Raw genomic sequence first — 18917 nt, forward strand, 5'->3', positions numbered from 1 at the left:
TTCACAAAATCTGTTTCCAAAGCTGATTAAAAAATAGCAAAAAAGAAAAATATATTCAGAAAAACACATTTACATAAAACAGGGAAAAAAACTAAAGAAAGAAAGAAAAAAACAAACAACGAAACAAACAAAACAAACGAGCACCTATAGTGTTGACCAAATCTGCTAAATGCAGAATTTCTTACAGCGCCTCAATAAACTCTCGTGACTGAACGATGTGTTGTTAGAGCAGAGGCTCTGATTAAGACTACAATAGCATTTAGTTTGAAAGTTCTACACGAGTGTGTACCGGAAATCCGTTGTCACGGCGGCAGCAATGAAATGCTACAGTGTTGCTATGTTGCTTCCAAATGCATACATGGCCAACTGTAGTGGTTGTCAGGAGCTATATTGACTATATGTAGATGTAGGAGTCTCATACTTTACTTGGATACAAAATGTCAGTGGTGACGGTCCAGTTGGGTCAGTGCGGCAACCAAGTGGGTTTGGAGATGTTTGACACCCTTTACAATGACGCTCAGGCTGGCCAGAGGAAAACATATGATACTGCCAGTTGTGAACGATTCTTCCACCAAACTGAGCATGGAGGTAACCTGTCTCCCTCCCTTTTGCGTGTCACTATATATCGACTTTTACTCATTTCCTTTTGATAGTTGTAATTTTCAGTTTTTTCAAAGCAAACAGTGTTAGAGGTATGTCAGAAAAGTCCCAGGACTCACGGTGCTAAATCAACCTCTATCTGTAGTATATACTCCGTGCTCCCTCCCCAATCTTTGCCAAGTTAAATGGGGTCATCAATGGAACCATTTTGGAAGACATGGACAAGATCAAGATGTCCATGACGATCGACATGTAGGATCCCTGAAGAATAATTCCAGGGGTGCATGAAGGGAAGAAAAGGGGCTAATTTGTATTTAAGATATTCTTGTGACAACAGTCCTGCAACCTTGTTGGCACACCTTTTTGTTGTTTACATTCTTGATTTAGACCTTATTGCCAGGGCAGTGCTGATTGACATGGAGCCAAAAGTTATTAAGCAGAATTTCAGCAAGACGACCACATCTGGCAAGTGGAAGTATGACAATGCATCAAGCTTCAACCAGAGGCAGGGGAGCGGAAACAACTGGGCAAACGGGTACGGTGACTTGAATTTTTATGATTTGTGTAAATGCTTTAGTTAACCTTTATATGTCCTCTCAAGTTCTTCCCTAATGATAGAACAATCAATCCTAAAAATATTTGATAATGAAAGCCCTAATGTAAAGCTCAAAAATTCTCTCCAGGTTTTGCAAACACGGCCCTCGTCACAGACAAGCAGTAGAAGACATCTTGCGGCGAGAGGTGGAACGCTGTGACCAACTGCGTGGTTTCTTGGCCATGATGAGTGTGGCTGGTGGAACAGGCTCTGGTGTGGGCTCCTATGTCACTCAGTGTCTGCGGGACAACTACCCCAAATCCTTCATTGTCAACCACCTAACCTGGCCATACGCGACAGGCGAGGTATGAAGACTTTTAAAAAATGTGTTGCTACAAAGAACTAACCCCTCCATCTTTTAGGTGATTGTCCAGAACTACAACTCAGTACTGACATTGGGTCACCTCTACCAGCTGTCAGATGGCCTCCTGGTGCACGAGAATGACACAGTGCACAGGATTTGCAGTCAGCTGCTCCATATCAAAGACATCTCCATTGCTGATATCAACAAGGTGATCGCTCATCAGCTGGGCACCGTCCTTCAGCCTGCGCTCACTGCGGACTCTCATGGGGTCTACAGCAGGAATCCTCTGGGTGAGGAACACACGGCATGATTTCTACTAGGGTTGCTGTTGGGCAAGTATAAAAATATATAGAGAACCTTGGAAATTGGGATTATTTACAGGAAGTGCAACCGTTAATGGCACACTGTCATTTCTTCTTTCCCCTCAGGTGAATTAGTGAGCGCCCTCGCGTGCCACCCCGAGTACAAGCTGCTCAGCATGAGCACCATACCTCAGATGCCGAGTTCCTCCATCGCATTTACCGATTTCAGATGGCCAGCTCTGCTCAAACACCTGCGGCAGATGCTCATCTCCAACACCAAGATGGAGGAAGGTGAGTGTGGCCAAAAATGGATTCTATGAACACTCATCTAGGCCAGTAGCCTGCCAACTAATAATCCTATCCAATTTGCTAAATACATAAATTGTACTCATGAAGAAAAAAATCAATGTAATGAATAAGGACAACCCAATAGATTTGTTAAAAAAAACTTGAATTTCCTTTCAGAATCAATATTTTCCTATACTGTATTACAGAACAGCCCCAAAGAGTCTAGCAAAGCGAAGGGTCACAGTTCAAGTAGAATTTTTTTCTTCTTCCCACTAGAACCATTTCACACTTTTTAAAAGTGACATTATAAAAGACTATGTTGGCAGGTATAGACTGGCAAGTGCGACCTTTGGCCGTCTCAGAGCGGACGAGGAGTCTGACTGGATCCAGCGTCAACATTTCTTTGGCCAATCTGCTCATACTGAGAGGCAAAGACGTGTCCAGCGCAGAGACAGGTTTGACACGTTTAACACTAGCAGCTCTCTTGTTCAAAGACCTAACGTGTGAATAAAAACTCTCTAGTTAACTTCGACGATGCAGCCCTTTACAGCTCATGGCTCTCACCTAAAGAGGCTTTCAACGTTTGGAAATGTCCCGTGTCGTTTAATAAATACGAAAAAACGGCGACTTTGGTCAGCAACAGTCAAGCTCTGATCGAACCATTGGACAACATGGTGAGAAAAGCTTGGAGTATGTTTACTGCAAGGTGAGTTTGACATAAGAGACTGGTTAGTCCTTCTAGGGTTATGTAAAATAAAATCATACTGTATAATATCAATGATGTGAGAATTTACAATATATTCCCATTCACATCATGTTCTTTTTTTGTGCAAATTATCCTAGTGTTACTTCTTTGTTACAGGGCTTACATCCATCAGTACACAAAGTTTGGGATCTCAGAAGAAGATTTCCTTGAAAACTTTACATTTGCAGAGCAAATAATTTCTAGCTACAGTCAACTGGGCTGTAATGGTTAAAATTGAATGGCTGCTGTCTTTTACCTGGAGGACTCCAAATACTGCTGCAAATACTTTACTTGTTACATGACTAATAAATGTATTTTTGCTGCTCAAAGAATCAGTGTGACATACAAAAGACTACAGTTTTAAAAGGAGCCACACTACACATACAGTAATAATGCAATCAATTTATTGTTTACGGATTCCACACGGTAACATTTTTAGCATTAGATAAAAACAGGCTATTAATCCAAGTGCAGTACACTCCACATACAAGTAAAAAGCAGGAGAGGACCCACAACTTCAGTCAGCTTACAGACCACTGTTGCCATGTGAGATTTAACAGCCAACACCAGTCTGATAAGCTAGCTGAGGAGGTGGAAATTTGGCGATCCAGATGCACACAGCCAGGCTGAAACAAGAGCCACGAGGAACAGAATAGGAGGACAACATGGAACTACCACACACCGGTAGTAGCAATTGTAACTCGGATGCAGCCATCTGTATAGCTGTGTCAAGTTGTACTTACCTGGAAGACGATCATTTCTTCAAAGGACATAAACTGTATATTTCCAGCATTAGCACAATAAGCAAACCAATGAATCACACTTGGGATGTAAGTGTCATTATTGACATGAGTTTATATATGATCCAATCCAAGGTCCAATCTAACAGTACAGAATTAGAAATGGGACTAGTTGCCTTAATGTACAGTGTCACTACAAATGATGTCACTTGTTGGATTCAAGGTGACTCCTGCCCACATACTGTTAGAATAGAAATACATTTATGCATAATGTCCATGATTAAGATATCTACACAATGTGCAAACCATCAACACCACATTTTACATTGATATTGCTTTTTCCTTCTTTTTTTGTGGAACTGACAAGTCCAGGAGCAAATAAAATATTAATGTCTAACAGGTCCCAAAACAAAATCCCAACCCTAAAAAGACAGCATCTAGAAGCAGTTATCCTGGCAGCACACTCAATCAAAAGCCATTCATATTATACATTAATGTTACAAAATTAAATAAAAAGTCAATAATTATTTTCAAGGGAAGTCGAGACGTTCCCATCTTTGCATAAGGCATCACGTCTGATAGGCAGTGCCCGTGCACAGAAGACACCAACCACCCACTGCCTCACTTGTGAGGTCAAAGGTCAAAGTATGGAATCATCACAAAGTAAGACCATTAAATTAGCAGGATAACCAGGCGCTCTGCTCTGCACACACCGAGTGAGATGAAACCAATTACGAAAATGGTGGAGACGGACGGTCGTTAAAATGCGGACACACACATACCGAGGACAGGACACAGTCTGCTTTGGAGCGCTCAGCCTCTGAGCGAGGAGGTGGAGGGTGACAGGGTGAGGTTTGTCGGCAAGTCATGAGAGGACATGGTCTGAGCAGCAGAGGCGCAAGATGCGCAGTCACTTCTTGGATGGTTGCACCGCTTCGTCCGTCATCACTTGGTCTTCTCCACCAAGTGCTTTTGCTGCTGGAGTCGCTTGCCGTAACTTTGAGCCATCGAGTTGATGATGGAGATGACAAAGTAGCACACCATGACCAGCACCAGCTTTTCAAACAGCCAGGAAAGCCAGTTGTCATCCTGGAAAGTAGCAGTGGCAGTAGATTATATATCAGCACAACAGTTTACTGCAAAATGAAAAGTTTATGAGTATCTAAAAAAATACAAGGTAGAAGGCAAAGAAAAAATATTTTGCTTACAATAAAGACAATGCTCACCCACTATATTGCAAGTCAGCATTTGCGCTTCCGCTATATTGAGTTATTTTTAAGCAGTATTTACTGTAATACCTTCTCATGTGGGAAAGGAGAGCCACAGTTAACAATGTACTATGCCATTTATTGTACACTAAAAAAACAGTAGGCACACACATACAGAAACTGCTGTTGGCAGCAGCTCTCGCCTATCCCACCAGGCCCCGCCTCTTAAAGGCACATGCATGTACACAGATGCTACATATTGCTTGCAATATGTTTTTAGCGTTAAATTAAGTTTAAATGTGTTTTGAAAAGTGTGTTGTAACAAGTTTAGATTTGTTTTAATAAACTTAAATATGTTAAGTGTGTGGGAGGGTTAAAATTAAGTTTTTTTTTTTTTAGGTCTCAATGTTGTGGAGTTTTACTTATGGGGGTGGGTCATGAAAAAACAGGGGTTCGCTGTATTAGAAATTCATTCTAAGGAAGGCTGATGAAAAATAAATTTTGAACCAGATTTTTCCTTTGTATGGCAAAATATAATTTTAAATGAACATGACATTGACCACATTTTGGAATGAAAGCAATTTAGTAGCACCATGATTTGCAGGTGCTCAAAAGAATCTGAAGAGAGCATAATCTTTCATAACTGGATGAAAATCGTTAGTTGTCCATAATTTAAGTCTTAAGTCCAGAAGGGCCATTAAACAATATTATGAGCTTCTATCCTGAAGATAAACTGCAACATTCAATTGCTACTTGCTTGCAAGTCTTGCTACTTTTCACCAAGTGAACAGCAGAATAAATTCAGATCAAACTAGGCCTTGACACTATTTGCCTTCCAAAGTTGTTTTTCTCAGTAACTCAAACTGAGGTATTTTGAGTCGCTAATAGCTATACATATTAAAAATAAAGCTGTTATTGAAAAAAAAAAAAAATCTGTTATTGGTATAATTCCGATCAAATACTATATTTCTGTAAAACTTAATATCCATTGTGATGATAGGCATAAAGAAACAAAAAAAATCTTACATGTTCAAATACTTTGAGACAAAAATATACATTTGTCGTAAGCCAAGTGCCAAGCCGTGTAAATGTCAAATAATTAATCAGTGATCATTTGCATTGAAAGATAACTATTTGCAAATAAAATAGCTTGTCCTTACCGATGACGTTGTTCCTTTCCCGTGATGCAGCTTGTTCCTTTGTGCTTCCAGGTAATGGCTGAAGGGCTTCTGGAGTGCTGGGCCTACTTTGGGTATCGACCTGGCAAACAAAACAAATCAAGACAAGAGATCTGAATGACTATTAAACTTACCCAGAGACGGAGAGGAGCCCGCGGTCACAGAGCATCAATACAATTGGATTTTTTTGTATTCATTATCAAGCAAAGATCCTGAGAGTCGCCATCCTGCATGCGAGTCCAGCAGGAGGGAAGGCAACTGAAGCACTAGCTCCTCAGCCCTCCTTTTATACTTCTTAGCTCTCCTCGGGCACTTGTGTCAGCCCCTTCAACCGGGAAGTGACTCGACATGATGTCATCACCCTTACCACCATCTGGGTGCAAAGACATCTAATCAGGGCGTACTTGCATCCTTATTAGGCAGGGTATGCTATCTCTACAGGGGGTGGAGCAAAGCACAATGGGCTCGTGATTTCTGTGCTTGAAAAGCAAATTGTTTAAAATGTTAAAAAACAAGTGGGCGAAGTCCACAATGTTCTCACAGAATCCGTCCGATTAGGACAAAAGCATACTGTCTAGACTCGACTAAGCAAAGCTATAGACACGACTAAACCAATATCAATGACCGATGATTTCACTTTGAATGACTCGCATGCAGTCATGTCACGCGAGCACGCAGGAATACATACACAGACCGCCGCGTATCACGGCAAGTCACCACGCTTCTTATCAGACCGTCATTGGCTTTTGCACAATGGAAGCGGGATTCTTAATTGGGCATGGACTAAGGTCCCAGTGTCATCAAAGTCCATCCATTATTTGTGAGTGTTATTATTTATTTATTGGTCAAACTTAATTTGAGTGGATTTTGTATCATGTTTTTCTTATGTTGTGCTCAGAGTTTAGATCAGACAATAACAAAAAATAATGCTTTATTTACTATATATATTGATATTTTAAAAAATTCTGATAGGATTTTTATTTTTTTTTACTATGACATGACTGTAGCAAATAAAATAGTATTTTAATTCTGTTAAGTGAATCTTTAGATCAGTAAATGACCTTAGTGAATGATGATGAATGATTATTATTATTTGTATTGTAGTGTATTTTAATAATGGTAAATATAACTAAGACATGGAATAGACAAATAGTATTTAACTTGGTGTTTCTGTTGAAAAAATGTTTTTGGTATCATTGTTTTCGTAATGTTGTGCACGGTTTAGATCAGGACATAAACAAGAGTGTTTTTTTGTATTATACATTGATGAAGAGTTGTACAATATGCTATAATGATATGCAGTATATCATACAGTATAAAACGTCTATTAGTATGTAATTTATATTGCGGATTTCTTTTGCAAGTTTATGTCAATATCAAAAGACATTGCACCAGATTGGTACCCCTAATGTTCAGACTGAGACATCACAGTCAGGCCTTCACAACAAACTGTCAATCTTGTGTTCCTAAAACTTAATTGCCTCAAACGGTTTTGATTTATTGGCAGATTTACTAGATAAATGGTTGGCATACTTAAATGTTACTTTCAGCACTGTGTTGTACATTATTTGGCCACAGGATATTTGTATTTCATTAGATTTCTATTGTTTTTTTCTATTGTTGAAGTTTATGTAAAATACTTATTTTATAAGTAAAGGGAGAAAAGATCTTAGAAAACTGCCACTACTTACATGTACTTTTAAGGAAAAACATTACATGATGGGGTTATATCAGGATATAAAATAAAATACCTGTATCTGGATATTAGGATTTTTGCCCATATCACATACCTCCATTCCGTAGTGATGTGTTTTAATTAGTGGTGCCCTCAATCAATAGGCTAATGTTCACGGAAAAGTATGTGATTGGCATATGTTGATCAATGTCCTTCATTGCCGATAACAAAAACCCCAACACGTGTTGGTCATATTTGGCAAACTGCAGCAAACTAGAGACCAGCTTGTGTGCAGTGTAGCGCCACCTCCCCCTTTCCATAGCACTGCACATGTAAACTGTCAATTTGAAATAACGTTATTTTTAATTTAACCAGATATTAAGTTAAATTACTAATCCATCTCTTAAACATCCAATATTTAAATGTATGAACGTTTATATACATTTGTTATATTACTGGTATACAGCTCCAAGAATTTATAGTAAATTAAGATAGGAAAAAAGCTTCACCAGGAAGTCTTAATATGCAAATTTCTAAATTTCAATCACACTAGTTATATCTTGAATCATTGAAACAATACAAAATCCAACTACAATATCTGCTGAATCACATTTTTTCCCCCGACAACTAGACCCACAATAAAGATGTTAAATTTGATGGTTGAATCACTAACATAAGATAAATTAAGCTATTCTAGCAGACTGTTTTAATTATTTAGGTCTAGGTTCATTTCCCACATTGCTGGAGAACATTGTTGAACTTTGTGAGTCATATCAACATGTCTGAATGGGACCTCACATGCTGCACCACCAATGCTGCAGAGATGTAAATGGCTGGCGGGAAATGTGGACAGCCGTCCTGAATCCCCCACTCCGGAGTGAAAGCACTTACCATATTTTTCGGATTGCAAGTCACTCCAGAGTATAAATCGCACCAGTTAAAAAAAAAATAAAAAATCGTGAAGAAAAAAACCCACACAAGTCACTTTGGAGTCATATTTTGTTTGGGAAATGTATTTTACAAAAACTGAGACCAAGAACCGTAGAGCTCGGACTCACACCCAAAATCCTCGTTCCCTGATTGCTTCACTCCGACTGTTCGGAAAATAAGAGCTTTGTTCCATATGTTCAGTCATTTAGAGTGAAAGCTTTAGTATCTGCCAACTAGAGGCAGACACCAAAAGCAGTGATTCTCCACCATTGGGCCCAAAAGGCTGGGCTGCCGGCAGACAGTAAAAACAAAAAACTGTATCCCAATTTTGGGTAGCCTACAATACAGAGGTTTATTATGTTCCCACATGAAACATATTAGGTAAAGGACAAGAAATACAACTGCCTCAGGCTCCACTTGTTTACTCCGCAAATAAATACAGCAGCTCAACCTCTGGTTAGCGGATATATGCTTAGGGTGGTATCATACTCATTTAACATGGTGTTTCATGAATGTGAATATTACTGCACAATGAAAGAAAAAAAAACTTCTAACGGCATTTAAACAGTCAATCCTTGTCTTATTTGATGTAGCAAAGTGTTCATAGCATAATCTTTCAGTCTGATCAAACTGTTACTCGTCTCAATTACGTCATTATTGTCCCCAAAAAAAAGGCTACTGATTTTGCAAAAAGATCAGAACTGAGAAGACTTCAATAGTAATTTTGTGCCAGCTTCATGCTCATGTGCTCTAAATTGCCCTTTGATGTAAGCATACTGTACAAAACAGGCTGGAGAGGGGCTCTCGAGGACTGAACTTGAGCACCCCTGATATACATGTATTAGAGCAGGTTTCACCAATTCCGGCCCTCGAGGTCCGGATTCCTGCGGGTTTTAGATGTTTCCGCCTACCAACACACCTGATACTAAAGATCAGGATCATTATCAGGCATGCTGATGAGCTGATTATATGAATCAGGTGTGCTAGTGGGCGGAAACATCTAAAACCAGCAGGACTCCGGACTTTGAGGACCACAATTGGTGAACCCTGTATTAGAGGCTATTTTAAAATGATACGCTTTGTCTTCACTTCTATATAACAGCGGGTCTTGACTTTGCAACAACGGGAATGCAGGTTTTACAATGACAGCAGCTGTGAATGGTCAATGAGTTTTCACACTGATTCCTCATTCACCTACTGATCATGCAGCAGCATCAGGAGCAACTGGGGTGTCAGAATCTTGCTCAAGGACACTTCGACATGGTCAGAAAGGTCGGGGATCAAAGCCACAACCTCTGGGTTGGAAAACGACCACCCTCCCACCTGAGCAATGCCAACAACTGGCTACAATAAAGCACTGACTGACTCGTGTGAAGATACTTACCCAATGAGAGACACCATTTGCTCCACAATGTGCTTGCTGAAGGTGATGATAACAAACAGCTTCTGTTGACAGATGACAAACACAATGTGGTAAAGCAGGAGATTACACTTCACAATCAAATGTATGACATAAAACCAAGGCTGAAATTGATAACAGACATACTGATGTTTGCTAAATTACAAAATGTAAATGTGACTATGACCCATTTTAAGCTGCAGGGAGGTTTTTTTGTGGTTTACAGTGTTAGTGTGGGGCATACCACAATATTCTTCTCCGGTCATGAAAGTGATCAGCATTTTAAAGTGTATGACACACGGACCCCCTGGACAATTCTAGACAGGATATGACATGTAACGTCCACCAGGTTCAAAGCATAAGCACACATGCACAAAATAAAGCCTCAAGCCGTTCAAGACATTTTATTGGGTTTAACTTTCTTCAGTAATGTCCACTTTACATCCTCTTGAACCCCTGCTGTGTGCCGGGACCCTTTCTCTGAAATATGCGATGGTGAGGTCACTGACTGGTACCACCCAGGGATGGAAAGATATAAAGACTCACTGACTCGCTCGCATACACAAACTTACTTAGACAAGGTTCATATTAGTCACTTGTGTAGAAGACTGAAAAATAATCTCTTTAATTAGCAAGACTTTCCTGATCTGGATAAACTGAACAAGTCCGAACTCTGTAGAGGGCTTCTGGCTGCTTTTTCCATGCTCTGAGTATTTATATATTTTTTGTGCTATAATATCCTTTCTGTCTTTGTTTCACTGACTCATGATTAAAATTGCACGATTGCTGTATTATTTTGGTGAAAGTTAGCTTCTACTTTCCAACTCCCGACCGCCTCTGATTGGTGGTTGAATGGAAGCACTGACCTGTATATGCATTTTGATGATGGCTTTTCCGATGAGGGTTGCCCCAAAGAAGGTCCAAAAGGGAACCAGGAAGTGCCCACAGGTGATTCCCGCCAAGTCAAAAAGTGGATTCGGGATCTACAATGATAGATATCAGATGGTTTGAAAATTGTCCCCTAGAGCCATAATTGTAAAAAACGCAATAAGAGGAAGACTACTTAGCAAATTTTCCTACCGAAGCACATGCCAAGATCCCAAAGAATCCCACTTTCTGCACCATGTGTTGGACTCCCATTTTTGCTCTGGTGACAAAATCCTGCAAGAGGAAAGGAGAAACATTTTACAAACCTAAGCTAAAACATTGCTGAAACCAGATGTCTTCAACTATCTTTTTAATAAATGATATTAAGCAGTAATTTAAAAACTGCATGCCTTGGATTCTTACAAGCTGATTCCAGACATAAGTAAACACCAAATCTGCTTTTTTTTTTTTTTAAATTTTACCTGACAATACTGATATGAGTGAAAATATGCGATTCATTTATTTTTGTGTGCAACTTTAACCATAGTGTCATATACATATGTATGTAATGTCAACATCCATAATGGCTCAAATGTAAACCAACAAGATGAACTGAATTGATAATCCATCAACATCCATCATTAAATCAATCAACACACATCTCCACAATAAACAATACAGCATTGTTTGTACAGCATATTATGAGGAAATGGTGATATAATATGATCATTATACAAGACACAGAACACGATCAGTTGTTTTCTTATGACAGCAATCAGCTGTGACCCAATGAGGACAGATCAAATGCCGGCGATGTACTGCACACCAGGTTTCTCCAATTACTGTTCCGCTGACTCAGCATCTGATCTCAGCAGTGTCCAGTCATGTGAACCTGCTTCCTGACAGAGCTGTCTGTCATTCAAATTAGAGACCCGTGAAAAGAGGGTGGAGGGCGGGAGAGGTACAGACAGCACAAAAGCCTGGGGGATGATTAAAGGGGGAGCAGTGCTCAGGGTGACTCACGCGCACACACAAGGATTTACTGGAAGCGTGAAGAGGGCGGGGCTTCGCTGAAGTCACGTGGCACTATGGGACCTATGACTGGACAGTTGTTTCATGGTCAGTTGGCATTATGAGGGCTAGCGGCTACCCGATTTGATAGCAGCTGCATATATGTCGTGTATGATACGTAAAAGAGGAAATGGAGGAAGTTGATGTCATATTTCTATTTACAGTGATTTTTTTTTTTTAAGTCTACAGACCTTTGATAAAATGCTAGGTTTTTGTGCCATCCATCCATGTGACCTACAACTTGTACAACTTAGCTGAACACAAAATAAATATTTGAGAGAGGAGGTAAAACCAAACAACCAACATGCAGCTGCGTTCAGAATTAACCAATCACATTTTAACTCGTGAAATGGGATGGTATGGTATGGTATGTTTAACTAGGGATGTCCCGATCCGATCACGTGATCGGAAATCGGGCCCGGTCACGTGGTTGCTGACTCGATTGGAATCGGACCGTGTCTCCCAATCAGGACTCTGATAAATATATGAGGTTATTTTTTAATAACTTTTTATTAGATCTGGAGTTGCGCGGTAGCACAGAGTGAATTTTCCACACAGCATGCGGCATGGTCACTTTGCATAATGCCATCGAGCGGCCGGGCTGAGCAAGAAAATAGAGCCAAGGAATTTAGAAGTAGATGATAATAAGTTTCGCTGCTTCCTGCTGCTGTGCTGCACTTCACAGCCGGGAAGCCCCACCGCCATCAGCTAGATGGTCTTTATGTTTGCTTAACAACAAATGCAGTTTTCACAGGTGGAAACCCAAAGCTAAAAACAAGCACTATTTAATGCAAGCCATCAATCTAAAAGGCAATACCTGAGCATCTAGAAACGCCCAGTCACATGTTCCAATACTTTTGCAAATTTGAAAAGTAGGTCTGTTCAACCAAACGGTGCTCTGCATTTATATGTATAAATACTGTGAAATAAAAGCTGGCATTCTGAACTTTTGTCTCTTTTATTAATTTTTTTTGACCTGAAACCCAAGAGTCTTCAAAAGGACAACAAAAGGAATTGACCTAACCGTTCCACTATTTTTGGACTAAATAATGATCTTGTGATAAGACACTCAAAATGTTCCTTAAACCATAAATGATAATGGCATCGCAACAAATACCGGTGTGGAACACTAACCTGTGCGTTCTCAGCCTGCTCCAGCATCTCCTCAAACTCCTCATATTCTTCATCGTCAGGATCAGCCCCAGACTGACGTGCTGCTCTGGCCATGAAATATGGAGGCAGCTCTCCGATGGCAGTGCCTGCACCCTAAAAAGACACAAATAATTATTTAAAGACGGCAACTGCAGCTTTCTGAAGAACATGCACTTGACTTTGGTAAGAACAAGGTCAACAGTGTTTGTTATTAGGTAGAAATGCTGGACTATCCCCCCCCTGGATTTCCCCACCTTTTAGTTACAAGAATAAAAACAACATCAACTTACCCACATGCAGGCTTCAAGGCGGACCTTTGACATGATGGAGAAGAGGGAGATACTTCCCTCAGCCCCTGCAAGTTGAGGACACACAATCTGATCTGGGTACGGAGGCTCTGGAAAATCTGTTGAGCTACACTCATATGCTGCCAGTGTCACTGATGCTATATGGGGACCCTTAAAAAACAAACAAAAAAGACACACATTCAACCTACTACTGTATGTTACATGGTAGGTGGCAATCCATCCATCCTTTTCCATTAACACTTAACATGTTCAGGGTCACAGTGAAGCTGGAGTTGATCCCAGTCAGTCATACAGGACTGGCATAGACCCACACACCTTGTTTCCACCAAGAAGTACCATTGAGTCTGGTATGTACAGTTTTTCCCCCCCCCCATGTTTCCAACTTTCCATTGTAATACAGTGCAAAAATTAGCATTGCTTGTGACCCGGACTGCTCGGGTAGGGCAGAGCTAGGACTCATGCCGACAGAAATGGCCATGAGATAAAATTCATCCTTTTTTATACCACTTATATTAAGGTGGGTCATGGGTGAGCTTGAACCTGTCCCAGCTAACTAATTCTGGTGTACACCCTGTACTGGTTGCCAGTAAAACACATTACATGCCATGTGCAATACAGTCACACTGATTAACTTAAGTGTTCAATTAACCTAACATGCATGTTTTTGTGACGTGGGAGAACCAAGAGAAATCCCACGCACTTATGGGGAAAACATGCAAGTTGTAGAGAACGCATGAGGAGTGAGGAGTGCTGATTTCTCATGAGAACATTATTCCGGAAGAATATTTTTGTCTTGTGTGAAGAAATGTCGTAATACTGGGTACAATACTGTTTAAAGTGGACTGTGTGTAAACTGAAGAAAGCGCCTCTGTACTGAGGTGCAGCTTCATGTAGGACAGGCTGCCGTCATCGCTCTGTAATCGTACGCTATCCATCATGTCAGAATTGACTCAATCACTTGAAGATGGCATAATGGAGTTGCTGTGGTGTGGCTACAGGTGTGCCTGTTCTTATTGAGACCAGGTGGTGAAACTTAACAAGACATCTTTTCAGCCATTAATGATGATGTGACAACCTGTCAGACATATTTGACAATGTCTGTCTCTGCCTGCAAGGAGGTGATACTGCTAGTGTCAAACCACAATTGTTTGCTATAATACTTTTGTATGGATGTGCTGTAAATAAGTCAAGCTACACAATGCTCAATTGAAAACGAAACATTTCAAACACATGACTGTTAGGTTAATTGAAGTGAAGACTGTGACTAGCGCATTGGTGGGAGTATGACTATCATGATAGTATGTGACCCAGCAAAGAAGATAAACACAAAATGTTACAGGGCTGCTTTCTACCGTCTTCACAGTTCCAAGCTTCTGTGTTGGAATCCAATTTATAGTCAGCAAATGCTGTCTTCAAAATTCACAGAGAGAGAAAAAAAAAGCACGCATGTCTGTCTCTAAGTCAACAAAATAATACTCAGAAATGGAGACTGTGACTAAATCTAAGATCATCGCCTGATTAAATCCCCTTTTCTATGAGCAAAATGATCTCATCTTCCCCTTTGGGGATGCATTATGCTGGTGGTGGGGAAAATGCATTGTTTTTAGGCTATTGTTCATTTTCAATTAACATCTCTCAACAAAATGATGGATAAACATATGCCCCAATTCACAAGGTAACATGTTTTTGGTTGACTTCCTTTCATTGCCACAAATTGTATAAAAAAGAAAAAAAAAGATAATGAGGCCATATTCCATACAGGTGGTCAAGCCTCCCTCACATAGATAGATGGGAGAGCAGATTAGGTCACCTTCTCCACATGAATCACACAACCACTAACATACACATTGACATTTTCAGATCTCCATGCACTTTTGTAGTTAGAAACATTGTGTGAAACAATAAAAGGAAAAATATGGGAATGGAAATAGATGATTCACATTCCCAGTATAAGCACAAATTACCAAGCCAATTTATAGCCTCTCCATCTGCTTGCATCTCAGGACTCCTCATCTTTCCCCAAAACCGCACGCGCACAAAACACCACTTTAAAGTTATGCACCAGTGATTCAGCAACTGCCCGTTGAACTACATGATATTTTGCTGGAGTAAACAATGAATGCAGAATTTGAAAAATCAAGGCGGTCAAATTAGAAGTGAAGCAGAACCCTGAAAAGCCAAACAAAATATTTTATTTGTGTGGGCATTCTGTAAAAAGTACTTAGCCGCGGTCCAACAAAAACCTTGGATAAAAAGGAAGAAATTCACAAACTTGGGAGACAAATGTTCTTCATGACAGCCTCGAAAGTAGCCAGAATACAGCAGTATGATAACTAAGATTAAATACTGGAACATTTTCATAATTCTGGGAAATGTTGAAAGTATTTTTTTCCATCTTATTATACACTGCAGTAGGAAACAATATGGTTTCTCAGAACTGTATTTTAAGTAACATTTCCAGCTCCAACTTGGTGTTGAAACTTTATGCATAGCTGCTTTCAGTGATACTTCCATATTTTAAACCATGTAACCATGGGGGGGGGTAGTCATGTCTCTCTTACTCTCCAGACAAAACTGACTGTATATACAGAAAACAACAAGCTACTCTCCTTCCAACCCTTTCATGTCAATCATCCCTTTCAAACCCAGAAACCACTCACTCCCCTCATAGGTACAAGTTGCTTGTGAATGTCTCTCCCTTGTGGGTCACCACACAGGCTTCTACTAAGGCCAAATGGATGACAAAAGTGAACAAGACAGCAAAGCTGGTTTGCATGTCCAGTTATTCATTAGGAGTGTGTTTCCAAACAAAGAGCAGACAAACACCAAATTAAGAACTTCCTGCTTGCTATTTTGAAATAGGCTCGGCATTTCATTAATTTCATTTTTATTACACACAGTGATGATATTAGTACCAACCAACACACAGCTGCCTGCTAGTGCTTGGAAAGTCCTGGAAAATCAAGTGATGACTGGCTGGCTGTTGTCATAGGCGGCACATGTGGTAAAACAATGTGTATTTATTAAGTGCTTTGTTGCAACCAACAAGATTATTTTACCCAACACGCAATTCAATCTCATACTTTCAGGCTGCACATGCTGCATTCATACTTACAAGATATATCCATAAATGACATGCCTACTTCCCCGCCCACAACAGCATATTTGGAATCTTACCAGATATAGAAGGAAGGTGTGCAGACCAGTCCCAAGGCCAACAGAGGACAAAATTCCTAGACCTACCCAGTACGCACACCAGAGGAACCTCTTCTCTAGGTACTGGACATACTAAAGAGCGAAAAACAAATAAAACAAGACTTCCATTATATGTATTTTAAAAATAATTACATCTCAATACACACTTCCTAAAGGGGAAGTCAATAGTCCCGACCTTTTGATTAATATTATGTTTGTGAAATATGAGAAACAGGAAAATCTACCTGTTTTTCTCAATTTCAGGGTGTAGCCATTTTGCCACCTGCTGTCGACTGAAAATGTCATCACAGTTGCTCAGGGCTCAGGTAACAACAGTCAAGGCTCAGCTTCAGAAAACAGGTAAGCCGTGATTGGTCGTTACTTGAGCCCTGAGCAACTGTGATGCCATTTTCAGTCGATAGACAGTGGCCACACCCTGGTATGAATAAAAACTGGTGGGACTTTGGGAAAATGCTTTATTTAAGTGTTATCTAAATGTTTCCAGTCTTTGGACACATTTTTTTATTTTTTATTTGTCACTGTCTGTAGTGGAAATTATTCAAATTGAAATAAAAACGTAAAATTGCACATACAATGCATTAAATGTTAACTTTTTTGTCATACATGTGTGAAAATAAATTAAACACTGAAACTTATGTCCCTTGTATTCATAGTTCAATCAACAAAATAATATATAACAAAGAACTGAGTTGACCGTTTCATCATTGTCATTCACACAGAAGAATTTGTAAACAACATTCCCTTAAGTGCTTAAAGGTTACACAGAGAAAACTGTGGCATTAGGCTCACTGAACAGCTTTAAGCTCACAGAACAGTTTTAAAGAGTGACTTATCTTTAACCTTTGAACAACCTAGAGATATAGGAATGGTGTTGATTATGTTTTACTCACACGCTCAGACAAAATTCAGCCTTACTTTTTGATGTGATCCCTCTATGGAGTAGGCGGCAGAGAAGAGACTACATAACATCACAACTAAGAACACAATGCCCCGTCGTTTCCAAAGCCTGAGCAAGAAAGAAAATAAACAAAAAGCACCAAATTTGTAGTTCTTAAAGTTATGCAGGCATGATGACTTTTACAGAAGAGAGGGACAAAGTCAACAAACCACCATTAAATGGGTAAAAAGTCAAGTGTGTACAAACAATAAGATTAAAAACAAAGACGGAAGTGAAGTGAGCGTCTTACTTAATTGTCCACTCCTTTAGCTTGATTAAGGTCTCTAGGAAGAAGTACTGGAGTGTAGTAACAGGCCTCCTCCATAAAACAAGGGACAGGCGCTCCTCTTTATCTTTCTGTCGCCTCTCTCTTATTGTTGAGTCTGCAGACAAACCACAACTGCGATCGTCCTGACATTCTGTACTTGCATCTGCATCTATTATTGCATTATGTTCAGTGGTCAACGTTGAATACATAATACTGGTCTAGTTCTGTTCTCGGACCTGACTTTTACAACCTAAAATTGACCTGCTTGCTCACCTTATCACTGATGCAATCGGCAACACACATTTGCAACTGCGTGAGTTATGTAACAGCGATTAAATTAACTGACTTTCGCAGTTTAATCGGGAGTAATTCTAATAACCAACCTGTGAAGTTGCCATTCAGTTTTTCTTTTAGTCCTGTGCGTCTTTGAGGCTTATCACAACTGTCTCCATTGGCTGCCATGTCAGTCAATGTCTAACTCACCGGGGAAGTCTGAGAAAGGCAGAATAAATTACAAGTTGTTGCTTGATTAACCACGTCAGTTTCAGTCTACTACTACGGCTCCTTGACACCACTTGGCAGTTTACGTGGTGCTTAAAAACACAAAACACTGTATTGAAAAAGTTTCTAAGTGCCTCAAGACTCTTGCGTCAACACTTGCCAAAAATAACCTTGCTAGTTAAGCTAGGCACTCTTCGTTATGGGACATGATTGCAACACATTTCTTCACCCCCACATGCTAACCGGTTAGCCAACACGCTAGCAGAGGGACGTATGAACTCTACAACCGAATATGCACCTCAAAGGTCAATAGGAGCCTCTTAATCATGATATGAAAAACGCTTCTACATTCCCGGTAGATATAATTTTGTCAAAAACACGTTATTTAAAGACATAATCGAGGGGTATTTGTTCAAATGAAATGACAGCCGTACCTATTTCCTGCCTTCTTCACCCGGAAACAAACGTGCTATGCCAAAATAAAAATGGTGGTTGTGAACAGAAATATAATTAATGTTTTTTTGTTTTTTTTTCTCAATAGAGTTGTTGACAGAATAATTATTAACGGTCAAGACATTTCCCAATTGAACTACTTGTTTTAGAGTAAAATTCATTCGGCTTATTAAGTAGTCT

General features: G+C 39.8%; 2 protein-coding genes across 4 annotated transcripts; one reads left to right on the plus strand and one right to left on the minus strand.

Moving 5' to 3' along the window:
* Nucleotides 1–295: 295 nt before the first annotated feature.
* tubd1 (tubulin, delta 1) lies at nucleotides 296–3245 on the plus strand. The gene is made up of 8 exons (XM_077566255.1): nucleotides 296–588; nucleotides 988–1135; nucleotides 1284–1500; nucleotides 1558–1789; nucleotides 1928–2092; nucleotides 2416–2544; nucleotides 2612–2795; nucleotides 2952–3245. Exons 1-8 carry the CDS (start codon nucleotides 438–440, stop codon nucleotides 3064–3066), a joined length of 1341 nt encoding a protein of 446 aa, XP_077422381.1. The 5' UTR covers nucleotides 296–437; the 3' UTR covers nucleotides 3067–3245.
* Nucleotides 3246–3665: 420 nt separating this feature from the next.
* On the minus strand, nucleotides 3666–18883 carry vmp1 (vacuole membrane protein 1). 3 transcript variants are annotated; one of them, XM_077566257.1, is made up of 12 exons: nucleotides 18719–18883; nucleotides 18167–18275; nucleotides 17766–17898; nucleotides 17494–17584; nucleotides 16540–16650; nucleotides 13345–13512; nucleotides 13037–13168; nucleotides 11045–11125; nucleotides 10831–10947; nucleotides 9950–10011; nucleotides 5943–6042; nucleotides 3666–4663 (listed from the first exon to the last, which is right to left on the minus strand). In XM_077566257.1, exons 2-12 carry the CDS (start codon nucleotides 18243–18245, stop codon nucleotides 4520–4522), a joined length of 1218 nt encoding a protein of 405 aa, XP_077422383.1. In that variant the 5' UTR covers nucleotides 18246–18275; nucleotides 18719–18883; the 3' UTR covers nucleotides 3666–4519. The 3 variants fall into 3 exon arrangements, with proteins under 3 accessions (XP_077422383.1, XP_077422384.1, XP_077422382.1); XM_077566258.1 differs by lacking the exon at nucleotides 18719–18883 and adding an exon at nucleotides 18583–18601; XM_077566256.1 differs by lacking the exon at nucleotides 18719–18883 and having other exon boundaries at nucleotides 18167–18527.
* Nucleotides 18884–18917: the final 34 nt, after the last annotated feature.

This window comes from Vanacampus margaritifer, chromosome 5 (genome assembly GCF_051991255.1).
Source record: "Vanacampus margaritifer isolate UIUO_Vmar chromosome 5, RoL_Vmar_1.0, whole genome shotgun sequence".
In the NCBI taxonomy this organism is placed as follows: domain Eukaryota; kingdom Metazoa; phylum Chordata; class Actinopteri; order Syngnathiformes; family Syngnathidae; genus Vanacampus; species Vanacampus margaritifer.